The sequence below is a fragment of the Pseudorasbora parva genome, chromosome 21, assembly GCF_024679245.1.
Source record: "Pseudorasbora parva isolate DD20220531a chromosome 21, ASM2467924v1, whole genome shotgun sequence".
Lineage (NCBI taxonomy): Eukaryota > Metazoa > Chordata > Actinopteri > Cypriniformes > Gobionidae > Pseudorasbora > Pseudorasbora parva.
In genome coordinates this window covers 2,292,739-2,317,070 of record NC_090192.1, presented here as the reverse complement: position 1 = coordinate 2,317,070, position 24,332 = coordinate 2,292,739, and the positions used below count along the sequence as shown (strand labels likewise).

The 24,332-nt window shown below is 35.1% G+C and overlaps 1 protein-coding gene across 1 annotated transcript in view; it reads right to left on the bottom strand.

Annotated features, from left to right (window-relative positions):
• Window positions 1–24,332, bottom strand: part of lmf1 (lipase maturation factor 1) — a 54,769-nt gene that overhangs the window by 27,204 nt on the left and 3,233 nt on the right. The window contains exons 3-5 of the mRNA XM_067429954.1: window positions 22,865–22,875; window positions 17,950–18,098; window positions 3,544–3,609 (exon numbers count right to left, since the gene is read on the bottom strand). Coding sequence (XP_067286055.1) covers window positions 3,544–3,609; window positions 17,950–18,098; window positions 22,865–22,875 — 226 coding nt within the window. The remainder of the gene's footprint in view (window positions 1–3,543; window positions 3,610–17,949; window positions 18,099–22,864; window positions 22,876–24,332) is intronic.

Genomic DNA, 24,332 nt, shown 5'->3' with positions numbered 1-24,332 from the left:
CACACCCGGTTTAGACCAGACGCCCATGGGAAGACACACATACACACACTCACACTCTCTGATGGGTGAACAGATGCACCAGCGCATTTGATATTTAAACACTGCGTCGAGCTGACACGAGCAGAACACATTCACGTTTTTTTTTACCTTGGTAAACCTCTTGTAGACTCTAAAACCAAATCAGGGAACTTTAAAATAGGGCACTAAAGGATGGCATTGGCAGTGTGGGATCGGTCTGCTGATTACTGAGAGGTAAAACCAGGAAAACTCCTCCATTAAGTGCTTAGTTTAATCCACTTACGGACGGCAAGCCATTGATAAAAGCAAAGTTCATGTGAGCATTAAAAACAGCGTTGGGGAAAACCCTTCAGGAATAACACCTTAATGCAGCACACACACACTCTCTGACCGCGACTAACCTCTGCTCACACACTTCATACACACACCAGCCTATAGTGCTGACATAAAGCTGGGATTGTACTGTACACACACTCTTATTGTCCTCCCAGAACAATTCATTGCCTTTATTACACACACTTACACACACACACACACACACACACACACACTCAGACTGACTTTAACCATCGCTCCACGTTTGTTTTCTTCACGGAAAGTGTGGTCCAAACATCAGACACACATTTTTATTTTATTTTAAAGTTTTAGTAATTTGAGAATAAATGAAAATGACTTGAAATAAAATGTTATATGTTGTATTTTTATAGTGATAGATATAAATATATTTATATCTAATAAATAAATAAATATTTATAAATAATTGTTATAAAAATAAACAAATAAATAAATATTATATTATATATATATAAAATTAGGTTTTTTCATGGTTTTAGATTTAACCCTGATCTAATTAAATTAGTCTTTATTTGTGTATTTCTGATTGTCATTTAAATTTTTGTTAAAGTTCTCATAATTTTGTTGTATTTTGATATTTTTAAATATATCTATACTGTTTTGTTTTAGTTTTTTTAGCGTTTTAATTATTTTAGTTCAAGTTCAACCATGCAAAAATTAAAAATATATATATTTTTAAATATTTTATTTCATTTACCGTTTATTTTATTTATGGTTTTAGTTAACTATCATAACCTTTATCGGATTTAATTAGTTCTTATTTTCATATTTTCATATTTAAAGATAGTTAATTTAGCTAGTTAATTTAGTAATTTTGTTGTATTTTATTTTTTATTTTTTTTTCGTTTTTTCGTTTTTCTTTTTATAATTCTTTACATTTTTTATACATTTTTAATTTCTGTTTTGGTTTATTATTATTTTACTTATTTTTTTCATTTCTCATATCTATAATATAATGTTATCCTTCCCGGCTGTCGGTGAGCGAAAGGCTCCTGAATCTTCGGGACAATGACCCTGTTGTTTTTCCAGTGGCGTTTTGGCTGGAAAGCAGGTGCAGAATCCATCAGGATTCCCTCATGCTTCCTACAGCCCAGATATCATGTGACATGTTTTAATAATGCCTTTCTCTTCACCATAACCAAACGCTGCCAAACGCTGAGCTGTCCCATGTTTAGTTTACACATCAATCCTCCCAAATCACAGCAGCAGATCCATTGCCTTCTTATGCAACCTCTGAGACCATTTCAACACACTAAAAAATTCTGGGTAAAAAAACAACCCAATGTTGGGTCAAATATGGACTAACCCAGCGATTGGGTTGTTTTAAGCAAATATTTTACCCAACCAGGTTAAAACAACCCAATTGCTGGGTTAGTCCATATTTGACCCAACATTGGGTTAAAACAACCCAGCATTTTTTAGAGTGTACATTCACACACACTACAGAGTCTTTCCTGTTGCACAGTAGCAAAACCTGAGCCCGCAAGACTGAGACGAGTTACATACGACAACATTTATATCTCGGAAACATGGTCAGAATCAACACACTGCAAAAAATATTCATTTCTTCAGTATTTTTGTCTTGTTTTACAGTGCAAAATATCTATCCATCTCTATCAAAACCTAGTAACTAACCTAGGACATGCTAACAATGTGCTTAATCATGCTAACAACATGTTAAGCTCTATTGAGCTCCTAATTTGTTAAAACATGCATAGCTTTTGATATGTGCTAACTCGTGGTAGAAACGTATTAGCAAACATGCTAAAACATGCAAGCAATTTGTTAATCCAATGCTAGAAAAAATGATAACAACATGCTAATTCCTTGTAGAAACATGTAAGAAATGTGCTAAATCATGCTAGAAAAAACCCAACAACATGCTAATGCATGATAGAAACATGCAAGAAATGTGCTAAATCATGCTAGAATAAAACGGCATGTTATGAAAATGTTAACAATGCTAAACAAGCCAGCGCTGTGCTAATCCATGCTACAAAAATAGTAGCAACATGCTAATTCATGGTATAAACATAGGCTACTAATGTGTTAATTCATGCTAGAAATGCATTAGAATAGGTTTTAAGGTTAAATGTGCTAATTTATGCAAAAAGCATGCTAGTAATGTGTTAAATTGTCGTAGAAACAGGCTAGCAGTGTGCTATTTAATGTTAAAATCATGGTAGCATTGTGTTAAATAATGTTAACAACTTGTTAAGAATGAGCTAAATCATGCTAACAACATGTTAAACATGTTAATAGTGAGGTAATTCATGTTACTAACATTTTCACACAATGTTAAAACATGCTATCAATGTGCTAATAGATCTGTAACAATCAGGTTAGAAACTAGCAACAAGTTAAATCATGTAAATAACATGCTATCACAATGTTAATAACGAGGTAAAAAAAAACAACATGCTACATGCTATTGACAACATGCTATTCCATGGTAGAAGCATAATAACAAAATGTTAAATCATACTAGCATCATGTTAAAATATGTTATGATTGTGCTAATTCATGCAAGTTGCATGTTAGCACATGCTAAAACATGCTAGCAATTTGCTAATTGATGCTTGAAACATGTAACAATATGCTATGTCATGCTAGCAGTATTTTAAGACTAGGAAAATTGTACAACATGTTAAAAATGCCAACAGTGAGGTAATTTATGGTAGTAGCAAACTAAAAGAATGTTAAAACATGCTATCAATGTGCTAATTAATTTGAAAACATGTTAAATCAGGATAGCAATATGTTAAAGCATGTTTATAATGAATTAACGTTATTTTTGTTAACATGTTTTAGCCTTCTGTTAGCATGATTGTTTGTTGCTAGCATGTTTTAACATCGTTGATACTTAAGTACTTTTAAAAACAAATACTTCTGTACTTTAACTCAAGTAAAAATCTGTTTTAACAACGTTCACTGGTAACGGAGTAATATTTGACCAGCAGAACTTTAACTTTTACTCAAGTAATGAAGTTTTGTTTTGTTTTTTACCTAGTTTCAAGCATGAAGTCACATTATTTTGCTTCTCCAGTACCTTGTATCTTGATTTCAGGATGTTTAGATATTTGTTCTGGACAGCATTTATGATAAAGCTTCATACGAACAAACTAAACCTTTGAAAAGCAGAAATAAAAGAAGGATCAGAGGAAATCGCACCTCATAATGGTAGTCCATGCAGGTGAGATCCGTCCAGCATCGGTCGCCTCTGATCTTAATCAGACCCTGGTGATACGAGACAAAGACAACGCAATTAAAACACATTTAAAACAATTATATAACAATTATAAAATAACACTTCAAAAGCACAGCAATCAATCGCATTTAGCTCATGTGATATTTACTGCATGATGCTAGCATGATTTAACATGTTGCTAACACGTCTTAGCACATTGTTAGCATTATTTCAAATATTGCTAGCATTACTATTAGCATGAATTAACATGTTACTATCATGATTTAACATGTTTATATCATGTTTTAACACATTGCGATCATCATTTAGCATTTGCTTAACATGAATTAGCATTTTGCTAGCATGTTTATAACATCATTATTAACATGAATTAACATTTGCTAGTATGATTTAACATGTTTCTATCATATTTTGATGAATTGTCTGACAAGGTTTAACACTGTTAGCATTATTAAACCTGTAGTTAGCCAGTTTTAACATAAATTATCATGTTACTAGCATTTTAACATGTTTTGTTAACATGCTAACATTATTTAACACATTGCTATCATGATTTAGCATTTGTTAACATGAACTAGCATGTTGGTAATGTTGTTCAAATGAATTAGCACATTGATAACATGAATGTCAAGTTTTTTCATTTTTGCATGATTAAACCTTTTGCTAACAAGTTTAATATTAAATATTGTTTAACACACTGCTAACATTATTTAATATGTTGCTAACATTTTTTGGCATTAGCATGTTGTAAAACATTGCTATCATTTTTTAACATGAACTAACATGTTGGTAATATGAATTAACACACTGATAACATGAATTAGCGTGTTTGCTAACATGATTTAACATGTTTCTATCATGTTTTAACACATTATCATTATTGGTTATCATTTTATTTTCAACCTAGCATGTTGGTAATATGAATTAACACACTGATAACATAAATTAGCATGTTTGCTAACATGATTTAACATCATGTTTCTATCATGTTTAAACACACTGTTATCATTGTTTAACATCTTGTTAACAAACTAGCATGTTGGTAATATGAATTAACACATTGACAACATGAATTAACATGTTTGCTTACATGATTTAACATGTTTCTATCATGTTTTGACATATTGCAAACATGATTTAACACTGTTAACATGATTAAACATTTTGTTAGCCTGTTTTCACATTAGCATGCTAACATTTTAACATTAGCATTAATTAACAGGTTGCTAGCCAGTTTTAACATTCTAGTCTGACATACGACAATGTTATGCTCATATAGTCTGATATAGTGAGAATATGAGCTCAATTTTGTTCAGAGACTCAAACTGAGCAAAAAAATACTATTTGTTGCAGATGCGGATATAATATGGACATAAAGTGATGCAATCCTGATGCTTGTAATGCACATCGATGAGGTTTATTCTACTGACACTGAATGGCTGTTTTCAGACCGGGATAATCAGGATAAATGGCTTTTATGCAGGTTTAGAACCACATGAGTGTCTCCCTGCGTTCAAATTCGCATACTATCCATACTAAATAGTATTGGAAATAAGAATTAGTATGCCAAAGATATCCGGATGGTTTACTATATCCGGTCCGAATCCGAAGTGCGGATCGACACACACACTAACGGCTGATATTACACACAACCCATTGTGAGTTGGACGAGGATTCTATTAGAACTACAAACGCGGATAGAAGTGTTAAAAACTACAAACATGACGGATGTGCGAGTCTGACGGTTAAGAGAGGTTTAGATAAAGGGGTTTGAGTGATCAACTATCAGTATTTAACCTGACGAAAATATATTTATCCAGTGTTGTCCACATTATATTTCACCTGCAACAGCATTGAGAACTTTTGTAATGACATGTTTGGCCTTTAACTTTTCATCAAGCGCCTATTATAGCGCCATCCATATAAGCGTCATTATATTTAAACTGCAAACACACGAGGAGAGTCTCTGTATTAAAGACACACGACTGCAGATCAACGAGCGGCTACATTTCTCTCCCATACGATAGGAAATTAAACTCAATGTGGAGGATTTGAACTGTGACGATGATTGACAAGGCAGTTTAAACGGTTATGGGATGCACGTAACTTAACAACAGAGTCCATTAAAGATGGCGAAGTAGTCCCGAAGCTGGCAAACTCTTCTGCTACTCAAAAGTATATACTTCACAAAAAGAGCTCATACTTTAGGGCGTAGTATAAGGAGGCGAATTGGGACGCAGCATAAAAAACGACTTTTCATTTTGTCTGAACCGTCCCTTTAAGAACTACAGCATGAATGCAAAGGCTGATGTATTAGTGGTGGCAGGTTTTAAACACTGTAACCACTGACAGCTGTTCTTCTTAACCCGCAGTGAATTTGGATCTCTCCGCACCAGATTAACCCAGAAATCCAGATCCATGTTGAGCAGAACACATCCCAGGAGCAGAAACCACTGCATCCGTAACTCTCGCTGCTTATCAAGTGCATTCTTGCATTTATGTCATTAAGGATAATGTAATAAGGAGCACTGGAATGAGTATTAGCTTCCTAAAATGCGACTGCACTAATGTGAAAATGACTCCCACCGATCAGCTGGCCAATAAATAAAGCCAGCATTAAGAGCAGACGTCCAGCTTTCACCCGCTTTAATAACTGCAATCCATGCCATTTACTTACTTGTCTAAATTACACATAAATTAGATTAAATCACTTTAATTTGGTGAATAGATACAAATCATAAGGGAGTCAGTCATTTATTCCCATCTATAGAGACATTTTTAACATTCAACAAAAAAACATGTTTACTGTTAAAATGCATAATCTTTCACACTTTAAATATATATATATATATATATATATATATATATATATATATATATATATATATATATATATATATATATATATATATATATATATATATATATATATATATATATATATTTATATATATATATATATATTTATATATATATATATATATATATATATATATATAACGTTTGAATTTTATATATATATATATATATATATATATAACGTTTGAATTTTATATATATATATATATATATATATATATATATATATATATATATATAAAAATATATAAAAATATATAGTTATATATATATAAATTATAAATCTTATAAAAAATTATAAAAATATAAAAAACTAATTTGGAGTATTAAACAGGGAATATTTGTTCTTATTAATCTATTACTTGTTCCACAGAAAAATCGATTTGGGTTAAAGGTGCAATATGTAAGTTTTTGGATTAAAATATCCACCAGAACAGTGTTATATATTTTGTTGACTTGTGTACATTATCCCAAATGTTTCCAAGAATGTTTAAATCCAGAGAAAACATTGATTTTAACCAGGACACGGCCTGTGTGTGTGTGTGTGCGCGCGCTGTGGAACCTGGCATCAAAGATGTTAGCAGCAGATCCTTTAAGTCCTGTAAGTAACGAGATGAGGCCTGTTTGATCGGACCCCACGGGCCAGCCTTCGCTCCCAGCGTGCATCAATGAGCCTTGGCCGCCCATGACCCTGTGGCCGGTTCTCCACTGGTCCTTCCTTGGAGCACTTTTGATAGATACTGACCACTGCAGACCGGGAACAGCCCACAAGAGCTGCAGTTCTGGAGATGCTCTGACCCAGTCGTCTAGCCGTCACAATCTGGCCAAACTCGCTCAAATCCTTACGCTTGCCCATTTCTCCTGCTTCACACACATCAACTCTGAGGACAAAATCTTCACTTGCTGCCTAATATATCCCACCCACTAACAGGAGCCGTGATGAAGAGATCATCAGTGTTATTCACCTGTCAGTGGTCATAATGTTATGCCTGATCGGTGTATAATTCAATGCAATAATGATGATTTAGATCAAATTTAATAAATTTTGTCTCCAAATGTTAACTCTGTTAAAGCAGAATATAAAACGAATCAAAATAAACCCCACAAATGAACAGACAAAACGCAGCAGCTTCACACGCGTCTCTCCACTGCAGAACAGAGACGATCGGCACAGGTAACGGCAAGGCCAGTTTCGTCCCATTTCAGTTTCGACCAAATGATCTCAGTTTAATTCCAGGTGATTAGTGCAAGTCATGCATGAGAGAAATATTACTGTACAAAACCCAAGCACACAGGTGCACGTGACAGGAGTCGGACCAGACATACTATCAGATCGGCGCTTCTTACAGCCGAATTAAAAACTCATTAACTTCTGTTCGCTGCAGTTCACTTCTATAAAAGTTTAGCTGACAGGAGACGGAGAAGCCAGAGAGAGCTGCTATTGCCCAGGCCTGACACGGCCTTGAGGAACGCCAGGAGCGCTTGCCAACCATCCCAAAGAGGAAATGACACACACACACACACACACACATATCTGAAACAGGAGAAATGTGCATGAAAACAGGAGGCACTCAGGTTTACTAGTAAAGCAAAGATGAATGTCTCTTCCTAAATGTGTTTTATGTAATCCGTGCACGAAAAATAATAAGCCAAATGCACCTCAAATGTATTCTCGACCAAATCTGGGATACATTTTCCAATATGTCCAACGTTTATATCACAACATCATCGTTTATTTTATATTTAGTCCGAGAGCGTATGCAAGTGTATGCACACTATACTGTCCATGTCCAGAAAGGGAATAAAAACATCACCACAGTAGTCCATATGAGACATCAGTGGGTTAATTAGAGTCTCTTGAAGCATCCAAAATACATTTGGGTCCAAAAATAACAAAAACTACGACTTTATTCAGCATTGGCTTCTCTTCCGCGTTTGTTTTCAATCCTCAAATAAAGATTCAAACGGTTATGAGTCAGCGAATCGATTCATGATTCGGATCGCGTGTCAAACTGCTGCAATCACGACACATTGGTGATCCGAATAATGAATCAATCCGCTGATTCAAAACTGTTTATTAAAGCTCCACTGTGTGATATTTCCCCCATCTAGCGGTGTAAAGGTTTATGACCATCCAGTGAATATTAGTTTCTGTTCCTCTCAATTCTGATTTCGTTTTAAGTCCTACGGTGGCCGATTTAGTCCAAGATTAACATGGCTTCCAGTTCGACCTCGTCCATGAGTGCCATCGAGTGTTAAAGCGCGAAAGGCAAAGCTTGAATTTACGGGTATGTCCCTCTTTGGCTACTGTACTTTCAAGATGGAGGAGCAACATGGCGACCGGCAGTCGAACCCCTCACCCGTATGTGTTTTCAATGGCATATTATAAACTTACGAGAATACTTTATAACTTGAAAGAAGTAAATATACATTAATGAGCACATATATTTTTTGAAAGAACTAAGTGTTTTCAGCTAAGAATAAACTAAAAAAGTTACACAGTGTAGATTTAAGAAACATTTGACGCCAAAAGTAATTGTCTTGTTTTGGGGAAAAATAACTCAAAATGAAGAGAGTTTTTTACTTAAAATAAGATAAATAATCTGCCAATGGGGTGAGAAAAATAATCTTGTTTTCTGTTTGAATTAAGATTATTTTTCTCACCCCATTGTCTTCTGTTCCGTGTCAATATTTGAGGATTTGTGCGTGTGTGTGTGTGTGTGTGTGTGTGTGTGTGTGTGTGTGTGTGTGTGTGTGTGTGTGTGTGTGTGTGTGTGTGTGTGTGTGTGTGTTGGGTAGGTTTAGGGGCAGTGTAAGGGGATAGAAAATACGGTTTGTACAGTATAAAAACCATTACGCCTACGGAGAGTCCCCATATGTCACAAAAACTAACGTGTGCGTGCATGTGTGTGTGTGAGTGTGTGTGTGTGTGTGTGTGTGTGAGGGGTCAGAGAGCTCTCGGATCTCATCAGAAATATCTTCATTTGTGTATGAAGATGAACGAAGGGCTTACGGATTTGGAACGGCATGAGGAATTAATGACAGAAATGTAAATTAAAACTGTCTTTTTAAGAGTATTTGTGGGTATGTCACAGACCTCTACAGACCAGAACAAAACGACGAACGCAATAAATAACCCACCGCAGATTACATTCAACTCTGCAGCATCACACGATACATCACAATAAAGGACAACGTACCGTATGCACAATTGCCTTTCATTTACAAACTAATTTCTGATAAGGAAAAATATATATGCAAAATAATGTGAGGTTATTTTAATAGTAAAGTGCAATTCGAAATGTTCACTGAGCTGCTCCAACAATAATGCAATCTGCACAGTGTGTGAATAAACGTATGCTCCATTTAATGGACTTCATGATAACGATAGTTTGAGATAATGTGAAACTCCATTCACAAGCCATTTGACTTCTGGAATGTTTTATTATTCTTTAGAAAATAATTACTGAAAAGTGAGAGTTTTATATCAGAATTGCACGGACTAACTATTTTACTGTTTAAAACACCATCAAAACTTAAGTGCTGACATAGTTTATTACTTATTATAATGGACTTACTTTTAAAGAAGATATTTTGAGGAAAATGTTCAGGTTCAATGGATGTCAATGGTGACCAAATCAAACGTTCATCATTTCTTCTTTTGTGTTGTGAAAGAAAGTCATGAAGGTTTGGAACGACGTGAGGACGAGTAAATGATGACACGTTTATTCCTGACTGAACTATATCTTGAAGATGATTGACATTTGGTGAATTAGGGATGCTAAGGGTGCCCAAAAAAACAAAACATCTCGGCTTGAAGTGCACACACCCTCAAAATAATTCACACACTGGTTTCATTATTCAAAAATAAATGAATACAAATAATAATAAAAAAAAATGTATTAAACTAGTTTAAAATATCTAATTAATAATCTGTCTAAAATAATGTAATTCAATATAAAAATTATTTTTATTTTATTTTTTTGATAAATTATTCATTAGATATTCTTAAGTTAATTTAATTACTTCTTTATTTTATTATTTTTTATTTTGTTTTATTTTATTGTATTACTTTATTTTAATAATGCAATTATTTATTAATAATAATAATAATAATAATAATATTTTATTATTATTATTCCAATATTCTCTATACAATTTAAATATAATAATTGTTTTTAAAATTTAAAATAAAATATAATAAAATCATAAAATAAAAATAATTAATTAATTGTGTTGTATTTTATTATTTTATTTTAAATTAAAATATTTTAGATAGATTATTAATTAGATATTCTTAAGTTAATTTAATTGCATCTTTATTTTATTATTTTTTATTTTATTTTATTTTATTACTTTATTTTAATAATACAATTATTTAATAATATTATTTAATAATAACAATAATAATAATATAATTATTTTATGATTATTATTCCAATATTCTCTATACATTTTAAATGTAATTTAATTTTTGTTCAATTTAAAATATCATAAAATCATAAAATAAAAATTATTAATTAATTAATTTTGTTGTGTTGTGTTTTATTATATTATATTTTAGATATACTTTTTAAATTGGAAAAAAAATATTTTAATTTAATTTAAAATAAAATAATTAAATTAAATTAATTAATGTATTGTTTTGTGTTGTATTTTATTTTAAATTTAAATATTTTAGATAGATTATTAATTAGATATTCTTAAGTTCATTTAATTACATCTATATTTTATTATTTTATTTAAATTAAAAAATGAAAGAAAATAATTTACATTTGTTTTTATATTATTTTATTTATACATTAATTTAAAATGATATAAAACATTAACGTAATTAGATTATTTGAAGAATATCAAGTTATATTAAATTTAAAGGCGACTCTGGAGTAATGAGAGAGTGACTGACAGGCATCAGATCTCTAATGTTTCCCTGATCTGGTCAAGATTATCTGGACTCTTTAACTTGCATTAACAGCCTTACGGTGGATTTATTACGTGGATTTTGAGCAGTGGCTGCAGCAAACTCTTATGAATATGAACAGATGGAGGGACGCTTGAGAAGCTTTCAGCACGAGCGGTTTGACTCCTGCGGGAATGTGTGAACTTCAGTCGCTAAAGTGAAAGATTACCAACAAACACGAAGCAACTCACTGCAAACAAGGCTTTTCTTACTTAGAAAACTACTACAAAACCAACGCACATCACTGAGGAACCACACACTGTCATCTGAGCGCTATAGTGAGGCTTTCCTTATCCAACATTAGTATTTTGTTCCGGTGTATTCAGCTTAGTGGAATGTTTGGGCCTCTTCAGTCAAAAAATGTACGTTTTTAATTTTTGTTTTATTATTCTTCACCGAAATGGGATGTAATGTGGTGGCTTTTGTTGTAGTAGCTATGTGAACGCACAAAAAAATCATGGACGTGATTCAGATATGTGAAATATTGCATTTATTGCAAATATTAAAAAATAAACAGCTCATCACTGCAAAAAATGCTTTTCTTACTTAGTATTTTTGTCTTGTTTCTAGTCAAAATATCTAAACAATTCTTACATTAAAGCTCCACTGTGTGATATTTTCCCCATCTAGCGGTGAAAAGATATATGATCATTCAGTGAATATTAGTTTCTGTTCCTCTCAATTCTGATTTCGTTTTAACTCCTACGGTGGCCGATTTAGTCCAAGATTAACATGGCAATCCCCCTCTTCACATTCGACACGGTGCCATCGAGTGTTAAAACACGAAAGGCGAAGCTTGAGTTTACGGGTATGTCCCTCTTTGGCTACTGTACTTTCAAGATGGAGGACCAACGTGGCGACCGGCATTCGAACCCCTCACCCGTATGTGTTTTCAATGGCATATTATAAACTTACGAGAATACTTATTACTTGAAAGAAGTAAATATACATTAATGAGCACATATATTTTTGAAAGAACCAAGTGTTTTTAGCTAAGAATAAACTAAAAAAGTTACACAGTGTAGCTTTAAGAAACATTTGACGCCAAAAGTAATTGTCTTGTTTTGGGGAAAAATAACTCAAAATGAAGAGAGTTTTTGCTTAAAATAAGATAAATAATCTGACAATGGGGTAAGAAAAATAATCTTGTTTTCTGTTTGAATTAAGATTATTTTTCTTACCCCATTGTCTTCTCTTCCGTGTTCCTCCAAAAAGAATCAAACGGTTAATGAATCATTGAATTGATTCATGATTCAGATCGCATCATTCCTGCTGCATCCCAATTCGCATACTATCCATCCTAAATAGTATTCGAAAATAGAATTAGTATGTCCCAAATCGTAGTATGTTGAAAAGAGTATTCCAAAGATTCCCGGATGGTTTACTATTTCCGGTCCGAATTCACAGTATGGATCGATGGGCACTCTAACGGCTGATATTGCCCACAACCCATTGCGAGTTGGACGAGGATTCGATTAGAACTACAAACGCGGATAAAAAGCGTCAAAAAACTACAAACATGACGGAAGTTTAGATAAAGGGGTTTGAGTGACCAACTATCAATATTTTACCTGACAAAAATATATTTATTCAGTGTTGTCCATATTATAGTTCACATGCAGCAGCATTGTGAACTTTTGTAATGACACGTTTGGCCATTAACTTTTAAATGCATCATTATATTTAAACTGCAAACACATGAGGAGAGTCTCTGCATTAAAGACACACACATGGCAGATCGACGAGCAGCTACATTTCTCTCCGATACGGCAGGAGATTAAACTGAATGTGGAGGATTTGAACTGTGACGAATCTGACGATGATTGACAGGGCAGATAAACGGTGACGGGATGCACGTAACTAAGCAACAGAGTCCGTTAAAGATGGCGAAGTAGTATGTCCCGAAGTTTGCATACTTTTCTGCTACACACTCAAAAGTATATACCTTTTCTTCACAAAAAGAGTACATACTTTTAGGACGTAGTATAAGTAGGCGAATTGGGACGCAGCAACTGTCAAACTGCTGAAATAACGTGACATTGGCAATCCGAATCATTGATCGATTCACTAATTCATGAACCGTTTGAATCTTTTTGGAGGAACCCGGAAGAGAAGCCAATGCTGAATAAAGTCGTAGTTTTTGTTATTTTTGGACCCAAATGTATTTTGGATGCTTCAAGAGACTCTAATTAACCCACTGATGTCTCATATGGACTACTGTGATGATGTTTTTATTCCCTTTCTGGACATGGACAGTATAGTGTGCATACACTTGCATACGCTCTCGGACTAAATATAAAATATCTTAAACTGTGTGTGAAGATGAACGGAGGTCTTACGGGTGTGGAGCGACATTAGGGAGAGGAGTTAATGACAGACATTTCATTTTTGGGTGAACTAACCCTTTAATGTATTAATTTTTAAGATATTTTGACTAGAAACAAGACAAAAATACTAAGTAAGAAGAGTATTTTTTGCAGTGTAAGTGTGTGAAGCGCGAGTCCGAAACCCAGGCCTGCAGTCTGAAGGCTTTTGGAGAGCTTTTGATGTTGTGCTGAAAAACCTCTCTTGCTGAGAAGAAAAGAAACGCTGGTGAAAGACATCTTGGCCACCGATCCTAAAGCGGAGACCTTGAGTTGATTCATAAACCGCTGGCTTTTCCCTCGCTGCTTCTCGGAAGAGAAAATTCTGGTCTTCTGGTCATTTGGCAAGCACAGCAAATTACAGCAAAGCGTGGGTGCTAATGAAGGTTTCAGCACAACACTTCTGATTTAACGGCACTGTTAAAACACAGAGGAAGAAGAGCTTGGCGGATTAAAGCGTGTGCTTGTGCAACTGACCTCCACAGATGTTTTACAGCTAAGAGGATCCAGCAGAACTACACCACCAGGCAAAATATTGCAATAATTATACCGATTTCTGCTCTCTCAGCTCAACAAAGCCGCTTTTACTTAATCAAAAATACAGTAAAAATTGTGAAATATTATTCCAGTGTAAATCATCTGTTCTCTATGTGAATATATAGTAAAGTGTGATTTATTCCTGTGATCAAAGCTGAATTTATCATCATTACTCCAGTCTTCAGAGTCACATGATCCTTCACTAATCATTCTCACATGAGGATCTGATGATCAACACACATTTAGGATTATTATCAATGTGGAAAACAGGGAACTGTGATATATTTTATTTTTCGGGATTCTTTGATGAATAGAAAGTTCAAAAGAACAACATTGATCTCAAATATAATCTTTTGTAAACGTCACTTTTACTGTCAATTTTAAATTGTAATAATATTTCAGAATTTTTACTGTATTTTAGATGAAATAAATGCAGATTTGATCACAGGAATAAATTACATTTTAACATATATTTACATAAAAAACATCTGCTTTACACTGTAATAATATTCCACTCTTTTTACTGTATTGTTAATCAAATAAATTCAGATTTGATCACAGGGATAAACTACACTTTACTATATATTCACACAGAGAACAGCCGTTTTAAATTGTAATAATATTTTAGAATTTTTACTGTATTTTAGATCAAATAAATTCAGATTTGATCACAAGAATAAGTTACATTTTACTATATATGCACATAGAAAACAGCTGTTTTAAATTCTAATAATATTCCACTATTTTTACTGTATTTTTGATAAAATAAATAGCTTTGATGAGCAGAAGAAACTTAATCTTAATTTCTGACCTGGTAAAGTCTGCACACAGCAAATAAAGCTTAAATCCACTTCATACTAATGAATAAATGTCTAGATAATTGGCAAACAACACAGTTTGCATTGCAAATAATTTATTCCTGTGATCAAATTTATCATCATTACTCCAGTCTTCAGTGTCACATGATCCTTCACTAATCATTCTCACATGAGGATCTGATCATCAACACACAGTTATGATTATTATCAGTGTGGAAAACAGTTGTGCTTTTTGCAGAAACCGTGATATATTTTATTTGTCGGGATTCTTTGATGAATAGAAAGTTCAAAAGAGCATAATTTATTTGAAATAGAATATTTTGTAACATTATAAATGTCTTTACCGTCACTTTTAGTGTCAATTTTTAATTGTAATAATATTTCAGAATTTTTACTGTATTTTAGATCAAACAAATTCAGATTTGATCACAGGAATAAATTACATTTTAACATATACTCACATAAAAACAGCTGCTTTACACTGTAATAATATTACACTCTTTTTACTGTATTGTTAATCAAATAAATTCAGATTTGATCACAGGAATAAATTACACTTTACTATATATATTCACATAGAAAACAGCTGTTTTAAATTCTAATAATATTCCACTATTTTTACTGTATTTTTGATCAAATGAATAGCTTCGATGAGCAGAAGAGACTTAATCTTAATTTTTGATCTCCACTTCTTACTAATGAATAAATGTCTTGCTAATTGGCAAACAACAAAGTTTGCATTGCAAATAACACTCGACGGAGATGAGTGATAATCATTACCACACGATTAAAGCCAGCGCTTTCAGCCCTCAATCTGCGAGACGTGTTTTATTCCTCGTGAGTCTGAGGGGAAACGGCTGCAGGGTTTTTACAGTTGTAAGCACTTAAAGGCAATTATATTCCTGGCCTCGTTTACCTGAACGTGCAGCTCGCCTTCCCCATTCCTCCTCATTTACGGCGCTAATTGGAAAAACATTTTCATTTGCATGGCAACCTCCGTCCTCTGGCAGACAATAGTTATGGGCCAGTCGCACAAGCCATAAAAAACCCAGACAGAAGTCGTCTGACGGCATTGCACTTTTTTTTCCATGACTGTAGCTCAGCCAGTAGAGTGAGGCGCTAGCAACGACACAGTCATGGGTTCGATTCCCAGGGAAAGCAAGAATTGACAAAAAAATTGTAAAATGTGTACCTTAAAGGGTTATTTTTTTCATATTAAACTATGTTATTCCCTTAACTAAGACGAGTTGACACACACCTCTCTCGTCTCAGTGTGTGCTCTTAATCTCTCTGACGTGCGGTGACGATCTGATAGCATTTAGCTTAGCCCACTAAGCCCAGTTCATTCACTATGGTACCAAACAGAGATCAAGTTAGAAGACACCAAACACGTTTTCCCTTTTTAAATACAGTTACACCAATAGCTGAACGATAAAGTATGGTGACATAAAATTAGGGCCGGGACTTTAACGCGTTAATTAATTACGCAAAAAAAAAATATTTAACCACACTTATTTTTGCACCGCGGAACGTTTTTCAATGAATGTGTTTCGACGGACCGATTATACTGGAAGACCAACTAGCGCTCCGGAGTCACGACAACAACAAACCATGGGTGCGTCTCAATCAGCTCCCTAGTTCAGTAGTCAGGGCACTGATCAGGGAGTCAGCCCATTGACTTATGTCCTGATCAGTGCCCTGACTAGTGAACTAGGGAGCTGATTGAGACCCAGGGCATGAGTGAACATGAACGAAGAAGCTGATGAGACCGCTTTGCTCGGCCCCGTGGATGGGAAAGTTTGTTTAAAAAAACGAAAGAATGGAAGCGTCGTCAAGAGCATGGTTGTGTGCAAGCTATACAACAAAGAGTTAGTGTATCACCGCAGCACATCGAGCCTCAGATATCACAAATATGCTTTTGCTTAACTTAATGCCAAACATTGCGCTGGTCTGCTGGACTGAAATAAATAAACATTATTTTGTTGATTAAGCTCATGTATTCAGTCCTTATTCAATGGTATACTAAAAATACATGTGAAAAATTACTTCTCATTGTTCTCAGGTCAAATATTTATATGCAATTAAAATGCGATTAATTTCAATTAATTAATTACAAAGCCTCTAATTAATTAGATACATTTTTTTAATCGAGTCCCGGCCCTACATAAAATAAAACATGGCGCTTTTCTAATGTATGGCACTTTTGAGAGTACTTCGACTCGGCGCAGTAAAAAGTCCCGGCTGAAATATCCTCTCCTCCTATTGACGGATATGAGAGAGGGAGATGTGAGGGAGGATTTTTCAGCCGGGACTTTTTACTGCGCCGAGTCGAAGTACTCTCAAAAGTGCTAATCCGCCACACATTATAGTTCCTTTTTAATCCGCTTAGAAAAGCGCCACGTTTTATTTTGTGTCATCATACTTGATCGTTCATCTATTGGTGTAACTGTATTTAAATAGGGGAAACGTGGAGGTGTTTGGTACTTCTAACTAGATCTCTGTTTGGTACCATAGTGAATGAACTGGGCTTAGTGGGCTAAGCTAAATGCTATCAGATCGTCACCGCACGTCAGAGAGATTAAGAGCACACACTGAGACGAGAAAGGTGTGTGTCAACTCGTCTTAGTTAAGGGAATAACAGTTTAATATGAAAAAGCAGTGAAGTAACCCTGTAAAATGCAATGTAAGTTGATAAATGCATTTTTTTCCTTTTCCATTGTTGCACTTTGAGATTCTTCGGAATGAAAAGTGTTATAAATAAAATCTATTATTATTATTATTATTATTATAAATGTAAATGACTGAAATGAATGTGAATGAGAGTGAACTGACCGCACCGAGCATGATGCGCACGATGAGCCAGCGAAAGCTCCAGATGCAGATTAGCGAAGGCGGACAGCGGCGCGGCATCTGAGCCAAACTCCACAGCGGACACAGGAAGATCCCCAGAAAACCTGTTTCCAAAAGCTGGCTTTCCCAACCTGAACACACACACACAATCACAGTCACATTAAACCACATTTCAGTGTCATATTATTGCAGAAAAGCAAACCAAGCATCAGAGCTGGACAGTAACTAAGCACATTTACTTGAGTACTGTACTTAAAGGGTTAGTTCACCCAAAAACGAAAATGATTTCATTAATGACTCTCCCCTCATGTGGTTGGACACCCGTCAGACCTTCGTTCATCTTCAGAACACAAATGAAGATATTTTAGTGTAAAGCTGAGAAAGGCTTCAGATAGGCCTCCATTGGCATTCAGTCCATTCCCACTCACAAGACCCATAAAGGCCCTAAACACATCGACACACAGCCCATCTCACTACAGCGGCTGGACAATCATTTGATGAAGCGATGAAAATAGTTATTGTGCGCAAAAATCAAAATAACGACTTTATCCGCCGAGTTATTGTCTTCCGTGACGGTCTCGCTCCTCCTCTTCTGGTCATGAACGGTGGATCTGCGTCATATTCTCACGCGTGCGTCGAGTTCACGTCAATAGCTTGGCGGATAAAGTCGTTATTTTGATTTTTGTGCACAATAACTATTTTCATCGCTTCATCAAATGATTGTCCAGCCGCTGCTGTGAGATGGGCTGTGTGTCGATGTGTTTAGTGCCTTTATGGGTTCACTGACTGAATTTGATTATGTGATGCAAGGACGTGTTGCGCAGAGTTTGCTTTGAAATTAGCAGACAGAAAAGAGCAATGGTTCTCTAGTTTATTTATTTTTATTCATGTAATTTTTAAAATAAATCGTGTTGGAAAAACGTTATGTACCAAGAATGTTAGCCAACTAGTGCTATTTTCATGATTTATCACATGTTTTATGTGGTTCAGATACAATAATATTTTGAGTTTCTATTTATTTCCTTCATTGTATCAACTTAATTTTTTTATTTCAATAAACTCACAATTTTAAGGCAACCAGGTTACTTACTTTTTTAAGTTAAGCCAACAAAAACCAACACATTTTTTTACAGTGTAGGCATAAGAGGGCCGACTTTTGATTGTTTAACGGTCCATTAAAACAAGTCAGTATTTATCCAGCTGTTTTCTAATTAATGCAGGTATTCCTGTTATGGTTATAATTATTATTTAATTATATAAGTTCAATTATCACGTGTTATCTTATTTTTGGGCAAAAATAAGTCTTTATTTTGTCACGTGCTATCTGAATTATCGTAAATACGAGTTTGCGAGGTAAAAACTGCACATGACCGCCCTCTGGTGTCGTGTTTACCACTGGGAAGTTCGGGAATAATTTTGATACCCAAGTTCCCGAGATGGGCGTGGCTTAACAGTTAAAAATGGCGGATGGGAGACGAATTTCTGCTGTGGCAGGTGTTTTATTAGATTTTTTGTGCAACTGTTTCATTGTCTTGTTGTTAAAGTAGTACATATTTACACAAATTAATAATCATTTGAAGCATATTGTGTATTTTAAACACATCGAAAATTGCATCTAGTTGACCATCATTCCAGAATAGTGAGCCAGCTGACAATCTAGATAGTGTGGTAAAGCAGCTATACAACAGGATCATGTATGGCTGAAAACGATTACCATTTGAGTCTTTAAGCAGCCTTTATTGTCTACATTATGCCTTTATTGTGAATGTGATTATAAACGATATGCTTTAATGTTGTGCTGCTAGTGTTTGCCAGTGATTATGATTTTCTGGGACCGGGAAATGACTGAAATGGTTATAGTGTTAAAATAACATTTTCCCAAGACGCACAAAAGTATGAACCTGGCGTCCTCCATTCGACAACACAGCGCCTGAACACAACAAGCTCGTAATCACGACTTCTGAAGTGGGAAGTAGGAAGCCTCCGATAGCACGTGAAGGCAGCATTACCAGTATTTTTTTTTTTAATCAAACCGTTTTTGGAGCAGTAATGTTTAATGAGGAACGAAAAAACGGAAACGCTAAAATATTTATTCTGCTCAGAGTGAGCCGATTTTTTGATTTATTTTTTTCATTTTTAAGTTTTGGTTAAAATAGCAACTTCCTCATGATAGCTGGAAACATTTGGGATATTGCAAGTACTCAACTAAACAAAATATATAACACTGGCCCTAATGGTTTTTGGATATTTTACTGCAAAAAAAATGTTACATAGTGCACCTTTAAAGCGTCATAGTCGTAGTTGGTCATCTTTAAAGCCTTTAACGCAGGTGCTCCGGCCATCTTTCAGTGAAAAGAATGATCAAATATTCTCTTTAGTATTTCCCTCGGCATGCAACTCCAGCCATGTGTGTTTCGGAGCAAATAAAGCAAAGGAAAACAAGCTTCGACCTTCTAAACGTCTCCTAAAAGAGCCAATGCTAAATCCAGAGAGAGAGTCAAAGTGAAGAGAGTTTTGCTCTGGGAAAGACGTGTCCTTTGAGCGAGCGAGTGTGTGTGTGTTTACTTGGATTAGTGTGGATCGCACTGCAGAGTGTGTGTGTCAGTGATTGGAGCGTGACCGATTTTGGAGGCGCACACTTTTATATCACACACAGAGAAGATGTGCGGCAGAATCGGCACTATTTTTACACCCCCTAATCAGGTTTCTAGGAACAATTATTTGGTTTGGGATTGAATAATTCATTACATCTGCAGCTCCGCTGATTGGATTTGAGTCTTGGGAGGAGAACAGAAGATCCTGCATTTTTGAGACGACGCCATGCTCTCTTTGCACTTAATTTAGTTTACTCCTAACTGGACTCAACAGGAGTTGAGAGATTTTTTTTGCATGGCACTCCTATCCAAATAAAACAAAACCTTTAACACTCACACTAAAGTCACTGTTCATAAAAAACGAAATGATTAGAGCTGTAATCACGATGCGATCTGACTAAACTAAACTAAACACTGATTTAAAAAATGTGTTTATATATATATATATATATATATATATATATATATATAAAAGGATATTCCAAGAGTGAATGTTTGTGTATATACACCGATCAGGCATAACATTATGACCACTGACAGGTGAATAACACTGATGATCTCTTCATCACGGCTCCTGTTAGTGGGTGGGATATATTAGGCACCAAGTCAACATTTTTTTCCACAAAGTTGATGTGTGTGAAGCAGGAGAAATGGGCAAGCGTAAGGATTTGAGCGAGTTTGACAAGGTCCAGATTGTGACGGCTAGACGACTGGGTCAGAGCATCTCCAAAACTGCAGCTCTTGTGGGCTGTTCCCGGTCTGCAGTGGTCAGTATCTATCAAAAGTGCTCCAAGGAAGGACCAGTGGAGAACCGGCCACAGGGTCATGGGCCAAGGCTCATTGATGCACGTGGGGAGCGAAGGCTGGCCCGTGGGGTCCGATCAAACAGACGAGCTACTGGAGCTCAAACTGCTCCAGAAGTTAATGCTGGTTCTGATAGAAAGCTGTCAGAATACACAGAGCAGCTCAGTTTGTGGCGTATGGACCAGTCAGGGTGATCTCTGACCCCTGACCCCGCCGAAAGCACCAACAGTGGCACGTGAGCATCAGAACTGGACCACGGAGCAATGGAAGAAGGTGGCCTGGTCTGAGGAATCACGTGTTCTTTTACATCACGTGGATGGCCGGGTGTGTGTGTGTGTGTGTGTGGCTTACCTGGGGAACACATGGCCCCAGGATGCACTATAGGAAGAAGGCGAGCCGGCGGAGGCAGTGTGACGCTTCGGCCAATGTTCTGCTGGGAAACCTTGGGTCCTCCATCCATGTGGATGTTACTTTGACACGCTCCACCTACCTAAGCATTGCTGAGACCATGTTCAGCCTTTGATGGAAACGGTATTCTGGTGGCTGTGGCTCTTCCAGCAGGATAATGCTCCTGACACAAAGCACAAACGCTTCAGGAATGGTTTGAGGAGCACAACAACCAGTTTGAGGCGTCGACTCGGCCTCCAGATTCCCCAGATCTCAATCCAATCGAGCGTCTGTGGGATGAGCTGAACAAACAAGTCCGATCCATGGAGGCCCCACCACGCAATTTACAGGACTTAAAGGATCTGCTGCTAACATCTTGGTGCCAGATCCCACAGCACACCTTCAGGGGTCTAGAGGAGTCCATGCCTCGACGGGAAAGGACCAACACAATATTAAATCATAATGTTATGTCTGATCGGTATATATATATATGCCTTGCATCAATAGTCATTTGATCGATTAATTAACCCGTGTAATGTGACATCACTGTTTGACTACGATTAAAAAAGGATAAAGATTTATGATCATCTGGAGTCCGTTACAGTGGCATCACACTGTTGCATGCACTTGGACTCATCCCTAAAACCAGCAACGGCTTGAAATGACAAAATTGGTGTAAAACACAAAAGAAGTATCCAAATATAAATCAAAAAACATGTTCTTGTCTTCCATTCAACAATGGAGCTAAATTAAAACCTGATTGGCCAACTGAGCCCATTTGTGGCGTTCTTGTTTATCTGGGGAATTTGGGTTTTTCTGGGATGGAACATTTGAAGAGCCGGTCTCAGATGTGGTTGGTGGGATGGGGTAAAACTCTGGGGTAAAAGTTCAGATGATTCAGTCCACGTCTTACCCAACGCATTGGCTTCTGAGCCTCCATCGGTCACACTGAGCAAAACTCTAAACACTGAAGCCAAATCTGGGAGAAGAGGCTCCGCTTTACTCTTCACTTCATTAAAACCCACATCCAACAGCTCCATGAGGATATTCCTCCCAGGAATCAAAAGAGTGTGTGACATAAAGTCACGAGAGATGTAGAGAAGTTTACTCACCAAACGAGTACCTGGAGAAAAGACAAATATATGAGATTCAACACATAAAGGTATGGGAAAAAATCATGCTTGGATTAAATCATAACTCATGAGTCACAATTATGAGATAAAAGTCTGAATTATGAGATAAAAGTCTGAATTATGAGATAAAAGTCTGAATTATGAGATAAACGTAGTATCAGTAAATATTTGGTCATAATTACTTATAGGTTTTACTTTTTGTGTTATTTATTTATTTTTATTTATTTTTGAACATGAGAGAATAATAAAAATACAATAATGTTTAAACATTTAAAAAAGAAAAAGTAAAGATGAAAAATAGAAGAAAATTAAAATTAAATTAAAAACACAGCAAAGTATCTTACTTTCCTGTGAAAACATACTTCTATCTCATGTACGAAAAAGGAGTAAGAAGAAGTCAAACTTATATACTCATCCACCCTTTAATTCTTACATTGTTTGTTTGTTTGTTTTTATTATCATTGTATTTTGTGTACATTTTGATTTAATTTTAACAATGTCATAAGTTTTCATAATGACAAAGTTTTTTTTCAATTGGCACACCAAGTCATAATTATGAGATAAAACGTTGAAATGATGTGAAGAAAATGTCCATTTTGGAGTGACTAATTTTTGTGATAATTTCGACCGATGTAATTTTGGCTGTCAAAAAAGACGTCACAATTATGAGATAAAACGCTGTTAAAAATGTCAATGACTGTCGAATTGGAGTGTGAAATTATGACTTTGTATCTCAAAATGATTGCTTTAGTATGCTATAATTTTGACTTCTCACAATCATGACTTAGTATCTCATAATTGTAAGTCATATTTGTCATAATTACAGCTTTTTACCTCATAGTTCTGACTTGTCGTTTTTTGTCATAATTTCGACTCGCGTCATGATGTCATTTTAACTCTCAAATTTGTCATAATTGGGACTTTTATCTCATAATTATTACTTAGTATGATATAATCTTAACTTCTCACAACTATGACTTAGTATCTCATCATTTTAAGTGATAATTACGGTGTTTTGTTTTTTATGTCATATTTTCATCTCATTACAAAATGACAAAATGTTGACTGTCAAATGTGAAAAAATGTCATAATGACTGTCAATTGTAAGTGGCAAATTTAGTTTAAAGTGACGTTTTGTCATAATTAATGCACTTTATCTCAGTCCTGACTTGTCATTGTTTGTGTGTCATAATGACGAAATGTTGACGGTCAAAAATGACACAATTATGAGATAAAACGTTGAAATGTGAAAATATTTCATGCCTTAGTATGTCAATTTTTATCTCATTATTATGACTTAGTATGTTATAATTTTGACTCCTCACAGTCATGACTTAGTATCTCATAGTTTTAAGTAATTTTTGTCATAATTATGACGACTCATTATTTCATAATTATTACTTAAGATGTTATAATTTTGACTCCTCACAATTATGCATCTCATAAT